Source organism: Tursiops truncatus, chromosome 5, assembly GCF_011762595.2.
Source record: "Tursiops truncatus isolate mTurTru1 chromosome 5, mTurTru1.mat.Y, whole genome shotgun sequence".
Lineage (NCBI taxonomy): Eukaryota > Metazoa > Chordata > Mammalia > Artiodactyla > Delphinidae > Tursiops > Tursiops truncatus.
This window is the reverse complement of record NC_047038.1, coordinates 70854737-70869964: the sequence shown is the minus strand read 5'-3', so window position 1 is coordinate 70869964 and position 15228 is coordinate 70854737. Positions and strand designations below refer to the sequence as shown.

The 15228-nt window shown below is 43.0% G+C and overlaps 1 protein-coding gene and 1 pseudogene across 4 annotated transcripts in view; both read left to right on the top strand.

Moving 5' to 3' along the window:
- Positions 1–15228, top strand: part of TEC (tec protein tyrosine kinase) — a 151345-nt gene that overhangs the window by 19629 nt on the left and 116488 nt on the right. Inside the window, exon 1 of one of the 4 annotated variants that reach the window (XM_019928210.3) lies at positions 3302–3505. The exons of the other annotated variants lie outside the window; for them this stretch is intronic. Within the exon in view, the coding sequence (XP_019783769.2) occupies positions 3473–3505 (33 nt within the window). The 5' untranslated portion in view covers positions 3302–3472. Of the gene's footprint in view, positions 1–3301; positions 3506–15228 lie in introns of those variants that run through there. 4 annotated transcript variants of the gene reach the window in all.
- Positions 3515–13910, top strand: LOC117312399 (large ribosomal subunit protein uL6 pseudogene; annotated as a pseudogene).

Genomic DNA, 15228 nt, shown 5'->3' with positions numbered 1-15228 from the left:
AGTCAGTGGGAGGCTGGGAGAAATGTTTTTAAGAGTCAGGAATAGGGGCTTCCCTGGTGGCGCAGTGGTTGAGAGTCCGCCTGCCAATGCAGGGGACACGGGTTCGTGCCCCGGTCCGGGAAGATCCCACATGCCGCGGAGCGGCTAGGCCTGTGAGCCATGGCTGCTGGGCCTGCGCGTCTGGACCCTGTGCTCCGCAACGGGAGAGGCCACAACGCGAGAGGCCCGCGTACCGCAAAAAAAAAAAAAGTCAGGAATAGGGAGGGGACTGGAAGACAGAACAAAGGTTAAGCATAGATGGACATTTCTCAGGTTACAAACGTGAGTAAACTATTTATTAGTATTTTAAAAATAAAACATGTAGAAGAGGGAGTACACAGTGTAAACTCCAAGTTTACAGTCAACAGGAACCTTTTGGGACATTAAAAAGCCAAATTGCTGGTCTCAAGTTTATGCAAAATGGCAGGGAAGAGGTAAAGAATGCATTTAGGTAAAATGAGTCCATCTGTACATGCAGATGGACGTTCTGGTTTTTACTCAAGAAAGAGATTCATATATTACTTTAAACTCTTAACTGAAGACATTGATTCAGTGTAGGATTTGGAACAAAAAAGCTAGTTAACTCTTAGCTGTTGTTACACACAATTCAGAAACACCACCTTACCCATTTTCATAATCCTTCAGCATCTGAGATAGTTCATCAATGTACCTTAAAAACATAATGCACTTAGAAAAAAGCCAACATATTAATCAAAGCATAGAGGATTGAGTAAAGTAGACTCCTGTCCAACTCTTTGGTCTAGAAAGATAAATGCTGAGGAGACATGTGGACAGGGTGTGCCCTCTTATACCATGGCAACCTGAGATCCATGGTACAAGGAGACCATTCATTTGCACCTTCTTTATTCCCAAATAATGCCCCAGTGGCCCCCAATAGTTAGTTGAGCACATAAATATGCTAGGCTCCATGCTAAACTCTTTACATTGGCTTATCTCATTTAATCCTCCCAACAACCCTATAAAGTGGGCAAGATTATTTTAAGCACTTTACAGATGAGGAGCCTGAAGCCCAGGGAGATTGAGGGGAATTTGGTTAGATGGTGGAGCCAGAGTTCAGAACAATACAGTCCGACTCCAGAGCGTACTCTGATAGCTCTCCTGAGCTATCCACACTGAACTACCCTCTTCCCCTCTCCTTCTGTTATTTTCCTTCCTGGTCAACAGAGTTGGACAACCTAGAAGAAAACATAAAGGTCTGCTTCAAACAAAACCAAAACCAACCAGTTCTTCTGGGTATCATTCCATGCTTCTTAGTACTATAGATCCTAAGGTGTCTTTAGAGCAGCACTGGTGAATAGAAATAGTCTGTGAGCCAGACATGTAATTTAAAAGTTTCTAGTTGCCACATTAAAAAAAAGCAAAACGCAACAAGTGAAATTAATCGTAATAGTATTTTTTGTGTAGCCCAATATTTTTTTTTTTTGCGGTACACGGGCCTCTCACTGTTGTGGCCTCTCCCATTGCGGAGCACAGGCTCTGGACATGCAGGCTCAGCGGCCATGGCTCATGGGCCCAGCCGCTCCGCGGCATGTGGGATCTTCCCGGACCGGGGCACGAACCCGTGTCCCCTGCATCGGCAGGCGGACTCTCAACCACTGCGCCACCAGGGAAGTCCTGTAGCTCAATATTTAAAAAATATTATAATTTCACCATGTAATCATATAAAAATTATTAATGAGATACCAGAAACAACTCAGGAGCTTGATATGCGCAATACAATATAGTACAATACAATGCAATACAATGCAATTCAATAGAATATCTTATGCACTGCAGTGGATAAAGTAAAATGTAGTCGGACCAAACAAAGTTAATGGAAACATATTTACACCACTTCAGTTTTAAATTTTAAATTAAAATTAATTAAAATGAAATAAAATTTAAAAAAATTAGTCCTCAGTTGTACTAGCCACATATCAAATGCTTAATAGCTATTTGTGGTGAGTGGCTACCATATTGAATGGAGCAGCTCCATAGCAAAAGTTATTCTCTGTCTCCAAAGGCCTGGGGACTCCCAGATTCTCCATCCCCACCCTATCCCTTGACCCCTCTCAGCCCCCATGTCATATTCCCTGCCTACCATGTACAGTTGTGCAGGTTATACACTGCAAAACTCTGGGATATGTCATTCACATGGAAGATCTAGATTTGTTTACTGTGACAGTTTTTTGGAAGATGGAAGTAAACTTTCTAAAGGAAGAGACACTTTTTCCTAGTTCATGCAAAGGCATTTTTTTTTGAGGGGGGGAGGCTGTGACTGTAGTCCTTTTATACCTTCCTAGCATTCCAGCAGTTGGCCCCAGGCATCATTCTTATGTACGCTCAGCACTTTTCCAGTGCCCACAGCCTATGGCTGAAAGTAAGGAAGCAGCTTCAGCCAACTTCTCCTCCCCGCAAAATAACGTCATGAAGCCATAGTCATTTTTCATGGTAGGTTACCTTGGAGCCATGTGTCTTATTCATAATTGTATCCTCAGTGCCTGGCATGTAGTAGGTGGTCAACACATTTATTGATTTTAATTGTCATCTTAGAGTTCATTCAGGGCCCCTGTATTGTATCCTGAGTTGCCCTTAATGAATCTTGACCCAGGGATGATTTATCCAAGTGCTGACTTGGCTCTCTCTTTCAGTCACAGCTCACTCTTCAAGCTCACCCTTGTTCTAAATAATAATTGTCATGATTGTTATTATTAGTAATAACAGCTACCATTTACTGATCACTTTATGTCAAGCATTGTGCTTAGCAGTTTATGTGCATTATATCATTTAATCTTTCCAAACAGCTCTAGAAGGTAGGTACTATTCTATTTTATAAGGAGGAAACTGAGGCGCTGAGAAATTAAGTAATTTACCTGAGGTCACCCAGCTAGTAAGTGTCAAAGCTAAAGTTTAAAACCAGTTCTGTCTGACTTCAAAGCCCTTCTGTGCTTAAGCAGCAAGACTGGGCTTCTTTTTTGGTATCTGGTGCCTGACTGACAAGTGACCGCACTGTCTATGGTAGACTTATTTGTTTGCCCAGACTTCCTTCCTCTGGAGAACATCTCTGTCTGCAATCCATGTGGTTTGGGTGGGGTTGACACCAATGCCAGGGATGGTCATGTGACTCAGCTTTGGCCAATCTGAGAAGTGCCTTGTCCATCTGACCAAGTGATTGGTTCAGGGGTGAGCACATGACCCAGGCTTACTCAGTCAAGATTCTTTTCTGCTCCAGTTTAGGAGAGGAGTCATTCTTTTCCTCCGGGAGTTTTTGGCTGCTGGAGTGATATAGCCTAGACCTCCTCGTGGCTATCTTTCCACTACATGGAGGAAGTTATATGAAGTAGGACAGAATGAATGAGGCTGGCATGCAGTGAGAAGTAGCACTGAGTGGTGGTGAGAGCACAGACAGCATCATTTGAACCCCAGGATTCAGATGTTTCTGAAGCTTCCGGGACTTCTTGGTTATGTGAGCTAATACATTCCTTTTGCTGCTGTTGTGTGCCTAAATCTAGTTATTTGCAATTGAAAACCCTGCCTAATAGACAGACTTTTCAGAAGATATTTTTGTCTTGCATTCCCCATTGCCATTCTCTGTCTACCCTTTGGATGAGCTCACTACATCTTGGGCCTTGGTGCCTACTGTTGTCTGTCCCGTGCCTGGAGATCTTTGATCCCTGTAAACTCTTTACGTGTTCAGCTTGCTTCTTCCCTTTCTGGTCTGTGAGCCCTGTCCTAGTGAAGGGAGATACCACACCCAACCGAATCCCTCCCTGATACTCCCCCCAACCCGCTACCCCCATTGGCACAGCCAACCCACAGGGGTAAGGATTGTGCCATGAGTGGAACACTAGGGAAATCTGTTCTTTGCAGACATTAGAAAAATTACTCATCAACGTACTTTTGAATGTTGATCAAAGACTGTTGACTTCTTAACTCATCTGACCCCTGACACTGTCTGGGATCTCAGCCAGTTTAGGCTAAGGCATTGCCTCTTATCCCCAGTTTCCTTGGCTCCCAGCCTTTCTGATCAGCTGTCTACTTATGTACTCTCAACTGCCCTGTGATTCTGAGCTTCCATCCTTCTACTGGCTTCCTTCCCAAATCTTTCCGGTGGCCCTCTGAGGGCATTGTTCCATTGTGAGTCAACATTCCCACACCCCAGCCGTCTCACAGAGTGAAAACACTCCCGTTTCTGCAGCTCTCTCTGCTGTAGCCTTCTCGTGGCTTCCCTTTGCTGCTTCCAGGTCTTACCAAAACCCCTTCTCCTTTAGCGTTCAAGCCATTCATGCAAATACCCTTCTGGTTTCTCCTTTTGTCACCAACCTCTTGGTCATTCTGCTTGATAGACTCACCTGGTTCATGGTCTTCTCTTCCAGCTCTGCCATCTCTGCATTCATATGTACAACTAACTTCCTGTGTCTGTGGTAAGTTGTGCAGTAGCCTTGAGGTAGTTAAAAGGAGTAGCTAATTGTGGCCAGAGTGGGATATAAGGGAGACTTCATAAAAGAGATTACCTATGATCAGGACCTTAGAAAATGAGTAGGATTTCAACAGGTGCTCTTCTAGACAGAGAGAACAACTCAGACAAAGGCATGGGGATGTGAAAACATTTAGTTGCTTGAGCTCTTAGAAATAAATGGTAGGATGGGAAGAGGGAACCCAGATGGGATTTGACATGATTATATGCACTTAAGATTAAGGAATAACCCTGAGGAGGATCCAGTGTGGAGAATGCAGGCGAAGGACCAGCCTTTATTATTTTTTATTTATATTTTTTTAAAAAATTAATTATTTTATTTTTGGGTGTGCTGGGTCTTTATTGCTGCACGCAGGCTTTCTCTAGTTGCAGCGAGTAGGGGTTACTCTTCGTTGTGGTGCGCGGGCTTCTCATTGCAGTGGCTTCTCTTGTTGCGGAGCATGGGCTCTAGGTGCGTGGGCTCAGTAGTTGTGGCATGCAGGCTTCAGTAGTCGTGGCTCACAGGCTCTAGAGCGCAGGCTCAGTAGTTGTAGCGCACAGGCTTAGTTGCTCCACGGCATGTGGGATCTTCCCGGACCAGGGCTCAAACCTGTGTCCCCTGCATTGGCAGACGGATTCTTAACCACCACGCCACCAGGGAGGTCCCCACCAGCCTTTATTATTATTATTTATTTACTTATTTATTTATTTATTTTTTCGGTACGCGGACCTCTCACTGTTGCGGCCTCTCCCGTTGCGGAGCACAGGCTCCGGACGCGCAGGCTCAGCGGCCGTGGCTCACGGGCCTAGCTGCTCCGCGGCATGTGGGATCTTCCTGGACCGGGGCACGAACCCGTGTCCCCTGCATCGGCAGGCGGACTCTCAACCACTGCGCCACCAGGGAAGGCCCAGCCTTTATTACTAAAGGGAGGAGTACTTTGAAGTTTTCAGGCATAGGACAATATTGTACAAGACTGAAACTCTGTCGGGTTGATTATAAAAAGGAGAAGAGGAGTAATTAAAGCAGTTGAAGGAAGTCCATAATAAGACTGAGGATGAAGAGAGAAGGGATAGTGGAAGAAAAGGTGGGAGGATTTGCAGAGCAGACTGGTTGTGAGGGTGCAGGGAGCAGGGCAGAGAAACGAGGCAGAACGTCTGCTGCTTAGGAGATGGGAGAGATTGAGGCCCTGCCTGGTGACAGGTGATTTGAAAGTGTAGGATGCTGGGGGAAAACAGCTGCATACTAGATGTGAATCAAAGTAGTTGGCCTTTCAATTACCTTATGTATAAAGAGTAAGATGTTTATTTCATGATGGTAAAAATGACTTAAATTATGTAAGCTTGGGAATTCCCTGGTGGTTCAGTGGTTAGGATTCTGCACTTTCACTGCCAAGGGCCCAGGTTCAGTCCCTGGTTGGGGAACTAAGATCCTGCAAGCCATGGCTAAAAAAAGTATAAATAAATAAGCTAAAGATGTTTCTCAAACTGTTCTATAGAACACTACAACTCTGGGAGATGTTAATCAGGTTAATCAGGTTCAAGGGAAGTAGAATGAGTTCTATGATCAAATAAGGGTGGGAAATACTGCATTCTGTATGATTCATAGAGCCTATTCACGTATTAAAGGTTTTGAGAAATGCGCACAAGGAACCAGTGTGACATTGTTTAACCCAGATTTTCCCAAATATATTTGTTTATTCAGCAAGCATGAAGTAAACACAGACTATGATAGTATAATTTGGCCACTGGTCCTGCAGTAGAGAATAAAATCAGCCCACGTCCCTTCCCTTGTGAGGTTATAGTCTGGTGTAATCTAACAGGTTTCGAGGGTTCTGGAACAGCTTGGGAAGCTTTGAGGTAAGGTGTTTAGATACTCTTTTTTATGGTCTGCAGTGGAGCAGAGCAGATTATCTGCCAGCCTGTCTCTCTGCATCCCTGTCTCTGCATTACGCCAGTACCTCCACTCCTTCTCAGAATGTTTCCTGCACCTTCTGCTTTGGGGATGGACAGAGCTGATGACAAGGTAACTTTCAGGTCTGGGAAGTTGGTGACTTGCCCAAGGTCACCCAGCTAGTTAGTGGCAGAACCAGAGCCAGAACCCAGCTCTTCGGATTCTGGGTCCTACGCTCATTCCATTCTTGGTGGGAAGGGACAATTTGGAATGCCTGAAAACTGAAGAAAAATTAGGTAGACTAACAGGTTGAGTGAGATACCATGGATTAGGCCAATTTCATCAGTAATAGCAGGGCTGATGTAGATATCACCACCAGCACCACCATCATTGCCATCACTAATGTTGAGTAATTACTGGGATTCATGTACTGTGCTAAGCACCTTATATATATTTAATTTCTACAACAACTCTGTGAAGTAGTAATTATTACCCCATTTTATAGATGAGGAGACAAGCTCAGAGAGGTGAGTGGTGTATCCATGTTTACACAGCTAGGAAGGAACAGAGCCAGGCTTCCATTCTAGGCTGTTTTTAGAGTCCACACGCTTAACTTCATTTTATATTAGGTGAGTTTATTTGTTTCTTTGCTTCTAAAATTTCCTCTCAGGATCAGTCTGTCTTTTTTCTCTTGCCATTTCAGCTTGCCTGGCTCTTTCTCTTTGTAAAAAGCTGATCTCAGGGACTTCCCTGGTGGCACAGTGGTTAAGACTCCACGCTCCCAATGCAGGGGGCCCGGGTTTGATCCCTGGTCAGGGAACTGGATCCCACATGCATGCTGCAACTAAGAGTTCCCATGCCACAACTAAGGAGCCTGCAGGCTGCAACTAAGGAGTCCACCGGCCGCAACTAAGGAGCACACATGCTGCAACCAAGACCCGACGCAACAAAATAAATAAAATAAATATGAAAAAAAACCCCTCTGATCTCAGAAAGGATCGGATCTTTTATTTATTCCATGTCAGGTAGCATTCTTCAAGTATTTAGTGAGTACTTACTATGTGAAGGAACTATTTTAGGAGCTGAGGATCCAGCGGTGAATACACAGACTAGGTTCCTGCTCGTGTGGAACTCACAATCAGTGGGGAGATCACACAATTAAAAACAATCAATAAAAGTGTCACATAGTGATAAGTATCATGCAGAAAATTAAAATCCCTGTTTTAATTTAACCAGAGTGACTGGTTATCTATTTTAGATTGTGTGGTCAAGGGAAGACCTTTTTGTGACATTTAGGCTGAAATATGAGTTTTAAGAAGTTATTGGTTAGAGAGTGAGCAAGAGGGAACAGGTGGAGTGATTTTCTAGGTAGAGGGAACATGATTTGCAAAGGCCTCCCCATGCTGTGAGTTTGCTGTGCGTGAAGGACAGGAAGAAGGCTGGTGTGGATGCATAGTGGGTCAGGGAGGGAGTGGTACTAGATGAGGTTGGACAAGTAGGTGATGTACTAAGTTAAGAGATGTTTAGTCTGAGTGCAGGGAGGCCATTAGGGGGTTTAAGTAGGACTGAGGACATAAGCTGATTTATGTTTTTAAAAGTTTGTGTTGACTGATGAATGGAGAAAGGATTATAAGAAGGTAAGGAAGGAAATAGTGAGACCTAGTAGGAGGATGCTACAGTAGTCCTGACAAGGGATGATGGTGGCTGTATCAGTTATTGCCACAGTAATGCCATGCAACAAACATCCCCATAAACTTAGTGGCATAGAGGAATAAGGATTTAGTTTTGCTCGAGTCAGTGGGATGGTTGGGTAGTCCTGCCGTTCTGGGCCAGGCTCAGCTGATCTTGACTGAGCCTCCCCATGTCTGTGATCAGCTGTCGGTCAGGTAGTAGCTCTGCCATATTGCCTGGTTTTCCTGATGTGTTTGGCAGGACCAGCTGGCTGTCAGCCATCTAGGATGGCCTCGGCTGAGATGGCTGGGACAGCTTTGCTCTCCTCTGTGTGTTTATGTTACATCCCTCTAGTAGGCTAGCCTGGGCTTATTCTCAGGCTGGCCCAGTCATAGTCTCATGGTGATCACAAAGAAGCAAAAAGGAAGTAGAAATGAGTAAGCAGCGTTTTAATCCTTAGCTTGTGTCAAATTTGCTACTGTCCCATTGGTCAAGGCAAGTTGCAAGAGTACATCCACAGTTAGTATAGGAGGGCATTGCCAAAGAGCAAGGATACAGAGAGGTGTGAAAAGATGCAGAGAGGCGTGAAAAATCAGGGCCATTAGTGCAACCAATCTACTGCATTAATGGGAGAGAAGCGAAGTAGAGACTTGAATATTCAAGTTTAGAATATTTTGGAGGTACAGTCTGAAGACCATGCTGATAGATTAGAATTGAGGTATGAGAGAGAGGAATGAATCAAAGATAACCCTTAGATTTTTGGCTGGGCAGCTGGGCAGATGGTGAGGCCATTTACTCAGATAGCAAAGACTAGGTAAAGAACAAATTTTAGAGGACTATCTAGCACTCTGTTTTGGCCATGTTACGTTTGAGATACTTGTTAGATAGTCCAATAAAGATGTCAGGTTTGCAGTTGAATATATAAATCTGAGGTTCTTGGGGACAGGGCTAAAGATGTAGCTTTCAGTGTTATCAACCTATAGATGGTATTTCAAGCCATCCAACAGGATGAGGCAGCCCCTGAGGAGGAGGTATAGATGAAGAGGCAAAGCAAGCCCAGGATAGAGCCCTGGTGCGCACCAGTGTTTAGAAGTAAAGCAGGAAAATAGAAACCGGCAAAGGAGACCGAGAAGGTGCAGACTCTAAGACTGGAGAAAAATCCAGGAAACTCTGGTGTCCCAGAGAACCAAGAGAATCTAAGCATTTCAAGGAGAGAATGGTCAGCTGTGTTTAACACTGTTGGGAGAGACAAGAACTGGGAAGTGACCATTGGGTCTGGCAACAAGGCTGTTCTTGGTGACTTTGACAAACGCAGTCTTAGTAGAATGATGGAGACAGAAGCCCAACTGGAGCAGTTTGAGGAAAGCACATGAATTGAGAAGCAGGGACAGCAACCCTAATCCTGTCTTTCAAGAGCTTTTGCTGTAAAGGGACTCAGAAGTGATATGGTAGCTGGAGGTGAATGTGGGTCATGGCAAAGATTTATGTTTGGGAACGTAAGTGACACTGCTGTACCAAAGGGGATGATCTAGTGGAGAAGGAACAGGTGCACCGAAGAGGGGGAAACTGTAGACCAGAAATGTTTGAAATGGCAAGAGAGGATGGGATTGAGAATTTAGAATAAACTTAGTCAGTGCGTTACCTTCTTCAGGGGTACTTGGGTGCTGTGTTTTATTTCTCATTTTGGAATGAAGAGGTATATTTACCACTGGAACAGTTTCAGCCATCTCCAGGGTAGGGAAGAATATGAATTCTGTTGTGACACTGGGCAGACTGAATGCCTCTGTATTGGGCTCATTCAGCTTCTGTTGTAGAGGAGAGACCTCTTTGGAACCACTCTCTTTCTGTTGGTGGTGTTCAATTTTTCTTATAATGATAGAAAAGCTGATAAATTCAGTTTCTTAGATTTTGACATGGGTAGCAAGTTTGGCAGGCCCTGGGCAGAGCTAAGAAGGGAATGTGAATGAACGTGCCACTTCCTCATCCGGGTTCCTATACCAGTATGACTTGATGTTTTGATCAATTCAGTAGATCCTAGATCAGGCACGTGTTCTGGAATTCCAGCTGAGAGGTAGAAGTTTTGCCCTTTATGCTTTTTAAGCCACTGTTACTTCAATTTGAAAGTATAATGTAAAGCAACTAGATTTAATAAATGGTAATTTTAAATGTATTTTGTTTAAGTTCAAGTGTACATTTGGTGGTATTGAAGCAACTGTTTTCATCAGCCTTCCTGGGGTCTGTGCTTTGTGTGTGGTGGATGAGGATGGCGGTGTGAAGAAACGCAGTACCCTGTCATAGAGTGCCTTTACAGCCTTGGAAGATTTTTTGTCCACTTGCTTTGAATCTGCTTTGCTATTTCACTCGTTTAAATTATTGGTGTCTACTCATCCAATTCATATTGTGAATTGAGAGCCACATCTGCCGCCACTCTGCCTTTTACAGCATTCTGATTTGGTGGAAATAATACTGAAAAGGACATCTGCTAGGGTCTTAGTAATTCTTATATATAGCAGTCTGAGGACTGTTAATTCAAAGTTAGCAGAACTTTCATGAAGTCAAGAAGCAAGACGTAAATCAGATGAAGTCAGAATCTCAAAATTTAAATGTTTCTAATGTGAAGCTGTAGATCTTTGGAACTGTTGCTGTTTTTTGTTACATTAGGTCTTTCAGGAGGGTATATCTGAAAATACTTGGCCTGTCAGAAAGGTGGTACCTATTAGCCTTCAAACATTTTTACAACAAATATATTATTTTATCATTAATGTAATATTCACATTTCTGTCACGTATTGGAGAGTAAGTCTTAAACTGAATTTCATTCAACTTTTGTTGAAAATGAACTTAAGATAGTGTTTAACACTCTTTGCCGCATCTACTGCGAGAATGAAGACCATTCGCAGCCATCAGACTGTTGACATTCCATGAAATGTCATTACTTTGAAGGGATGCACAGTTTGTGAAGGGCCCTAGAGACACCCTGTGGAGGAACTTCAATCACATTAGTGTAGAACTCAGTCTCCTTGGAAAGAAAAAGAAGAGGCTCCAGGTTGACAAATGGTGGGGAAATAGAATGGAACTGGCGACTGTTCGCACGACGTGTAGTCACGTACAGAACATGATCAACGGTGTTACACTGGGCTTCTGTTACTGGATGAGGTCTGTGCTTCCTCACTTCCCCATCGATGTTGTTATTCAGGAGAATGGTTCTCTTGTTGAAATCCAAAATTTTTTGGGTGAAAAATACATCTGCAGGGTTTGGATGAAGCCCGGCGTTGCTTGCTCAGTATCTCAAGCCCAGAAAGATGAGTTGATTATTGAAGGAAACGACATTGAACTTGTGTCAAATTCAGCTGCTTTGATTCAGCAAGGCAAAACAGTTAAAAACAAGAATATCAGAAAATTTTTGGATGGTATCTATGTTTCTGAAAAAGGAACAGTTCAGCAGGCTGATGAATAAGATCTGAGTGGTCAGGCTATAGAAACAGCAAGATGCCAAATGATTTTCGGACTCGTTTGTGATATATATATATATATTTTTCCTGCGGTACGTGGGCCTCTCACTGCTGTGGCCCCTCCTGCCGCGGAGCACAGGCTCCAGACGCGCAGCCTCAGCGGCCATGGCTCACGGGCCCAGCTGCTCCGCGGCACGTGGGATCCTCCTGGACCGGGGCACGAACCCGCGTCCCCTGCATCGGCAGGCGGACTCCCAGCCACTGTGCCACCAGGGAAGCCCCTCGTTTGTGATATTTTAAAGATGCAATAAAAGCTCTTTTGATTTGGGGGAAAAAAATAGAAGATAGTGTTTAGCAGATGTAGCCCAAGGATCATACCTATTTACCTAATTCTGTACTGTACTCTTGTTTCTTGAGTTAACAAGAAAACCTGTCTAGCTCAGCCCAGAGAGAAATGCTTTTATCAGGCTTTATTTACTAAGCTGTTATCAAGTGTTAATATAAGAAATAGCCAGGTGAGGAATGTTTTTATAATTTCTGCCCAAATTTCTGTTGAAGATGTATCATGTAACATCTTTCATTGTCCTTTATGATCCTATAAACTAGTTTGTCCTTAGAATTTAATGACAGGGAAAGTTTTTCTTTTGATCAACTGGTGTGTATCTTATGATAAAAAATTATTATTCTGTGAAGCATTATGTTATCCTTTGTTCCTTGGATTTTGAGAAGCTCAAAATTTAATGCTCTGATTATCAGTGTGTAGTAGCATTGTAGCATCTGTGCGTTCAACTTAGGGGAATTAAACTCTATGAGTTAACAAAGAAAAGAGAGAAAGAAACAACATTGTTTTAAAAGCTTGGACCACTTTTTAAAATTTAATTATTGTTTTATTTTGGAGTATAGTTGATTTACAATGTTGTGCTAGTTTCAGGTGTACAGCAGAGTGATTCAGTTATACATATTCATATATCCATTCTTTTCATATTCTTTTCCCATATAGGTTATTACAGAATATTGAGTAGAGTTCCCTGTGCTATAGGTCCTTGTTGATTATGTTTTATATATAGTAGTGTGTATGTGTTAATCCCAACCTCCTAATTTATCTACCCCCCCCACCTTTCCCCTTGGTAACTATAAGTTTTGTGGTTTTTTTTTGCGGTACGCGGGCCTCTCAGTGTTGTGGCCTCTCGCATTGCGGAGCACAGGCTCCGGACACGCAGGCTCAGCGGCCATGGCTCACGGGCCTAGCTGCTCCACGGCATGTAGGATCTTCCTGGACCGGGGCACGAACCCATGTCCCCTGCATCGGCAGGCGGACTCTCAACCACTGCGCCACCAGGGAAGCCCCTGGTAACCATAAGTTTGTTTTCAAAGTCTGTGAGTCTGTTTCTGTTTCATAGATAAGTTCATTTGTGTCATATTTTAGATTCTGCATATAAGTGATATCATATGGTATTTGTCTTTCTTCTTCTGACTTACTTCACTTAGTATGATAATCTCTATGTCCATCCATGTTGCTGCAAATGGCATTATTTTTCTTTTTTTAATGGCTGAGTACTATTCCATTGTATATATGTACCACGTCTTCTGTTTTTTAAAATAAATTTATTCATTTAATTAATTAATTTATTTTTGGCTGCATTGGGTCTTTGTTGCTGCGTGCGGGCTTTCTCTAGTTGTGGCGAGCGGGGGCTACTTTTCCTTGCGGTGCATGGTCTTCTCATTGCGGTGGCTTCTCTTGTTGCGGAGCACGGGCCCTAGGCGCGTGGGCTTCAGTAGTTGTGACACACGGGCTCAAAAGTTGTGGCTCACAGGCTCTAGAGAGCAGGCTCAGTAGTTGCGGCGCACGGGCTCAGTTGCTCTGCGTCATGTGGGATCTTCCCAGACCAGGGCTCAAACCCGTGTCCCCTGCATTGGCACATGGATTCTTAATTACTGCGCCACCAGGGAAGCCCCTTACCATATCTTCTTTATCCAATCCTCTGTCGATGGACATTTAGGTTGCTTCTGTGTCTTGGCTATTGTAAATAGTGCTGCAGTGAGCATTGGGGTGCATGTGTCTTTTCGAATTAAGATTTCTCCAGATATATGCCCAGGAGTGGAATTGCTGAATCATATGGTAGCGCTATTTTTAGAAAAACAACAATTTAAAGAGTGTCCGTGCTTCTATTTACCATTTTACTCTGGGAACATATGCCCCAGAGGGTGTGTGCACTGGGAGATGCAGGAACCTCCCGCTCCCTTGTCTTAGTCTGCCAAGGTTTTTCCATGAGCATCTCATAGTGCCAAGTGTGATTTTAGTGGTCAAAGATAAGTTTTTCACACAAACTGTCCCTTGAGTCCAAACCAACTATTGATACTTTATCTGATACTAAATCAAATAACCAAAAATCTGTTTTTCTCTCTGCTAGATTGTTAGATTGTTTGCAAAAAGTCCTCCATAATTCCTTTCCCCGTACGCACTCCACCTTGAAGAATCACCTCCAATTCTGAATCTGGGCTTGGCCATGTGACTTGCTTTGGCCAATGAGATAATAACAAAGGTAAATCATTCAGAGACGTGAAATGTGTTGTGTATTGGGGCTTGGTCTCTCTTACTGCTCTTGGAACCTTGAGAACTACATGTATAAATCCAGGTTGTCCTGTTGAAGAGACCACATGGAAGGCAAGTGAGGTGTCCTGGCTGATAGCCTGCAAGTTCTTGAAATGTGAGTGAGGCCGTCCTAGACATGCAGGCCCGAATTGCGCACCCAACAGAATCAGAAGCAATAATACATTTTTATTGTTCTTATGCTAGTAGTTATGGAGTGGGGTTTTTTGGTGATGGTCATTCTCATCAAAAGCTAACTAATATAACTTCCAGTGCTAGTGGACATTTTTGCTGATGCTATGTTGGACTTATCCAGAGATAGTATGGCCATTTCTTCTGTGGAATGTTCAAGGCCAATTTTGATTATATTCAGTTTCTGCTGTACATGCTGATGTGAGAGCCAACCTCCACATAAGCTTTGGTTCCACTCTGTTTTATTCCTTCCTTTTGGTTTCTAATTTCTCCTTTTGCTTTTAATTCTCATCTGTATGTTGTTTACATGTTGTGACTGTATTTTCTCTTAAATTTCTTTTATTGAGAATAAATTCAGGTAACATAAAAACCACCATTTGAACCATTTTAAAGAGCACGATACTGTGGGGTTTAGTATCAGTATATTTACAATGTTGTATAACCACCACCACTATCTAATTCCAGAAGATTTATATCACTCAAAAAAGAACCCTATACTCTCTCCCCTGCCCACCCCCATTCTTCCTTCATCCTATCCAAACAGTAATCTACTTTTTTTCTCTATTGATTTGCCTATTCTGGACATTTCATATAAATGGAATCAATGCAACATGTGGCCTTTTGTGCCTGGCTTCTTTTCCTTAGTATAATGTTTTCAAAGTTCAGTCATGTTGTACTACATATCAGTACTTCATTCTTTTTTATGGTGGAATAACATTGCATTGTATGGAGATATATATATATATATAGAGAGAGAGAGAGAGAGAGAGAGAGAGAGAGAGAGAATAAGTAAATATCTATATACAACTATCACCATTCATCAGTGTATGAGCATTTGGATCATTTCCAGTTTTTGGCTCTTATGACTAATACCACCATGAGCATTGGTATACAAGCTTTTGTGTGAATATATGTTTTCAGTTCTCTTGGGTATATAC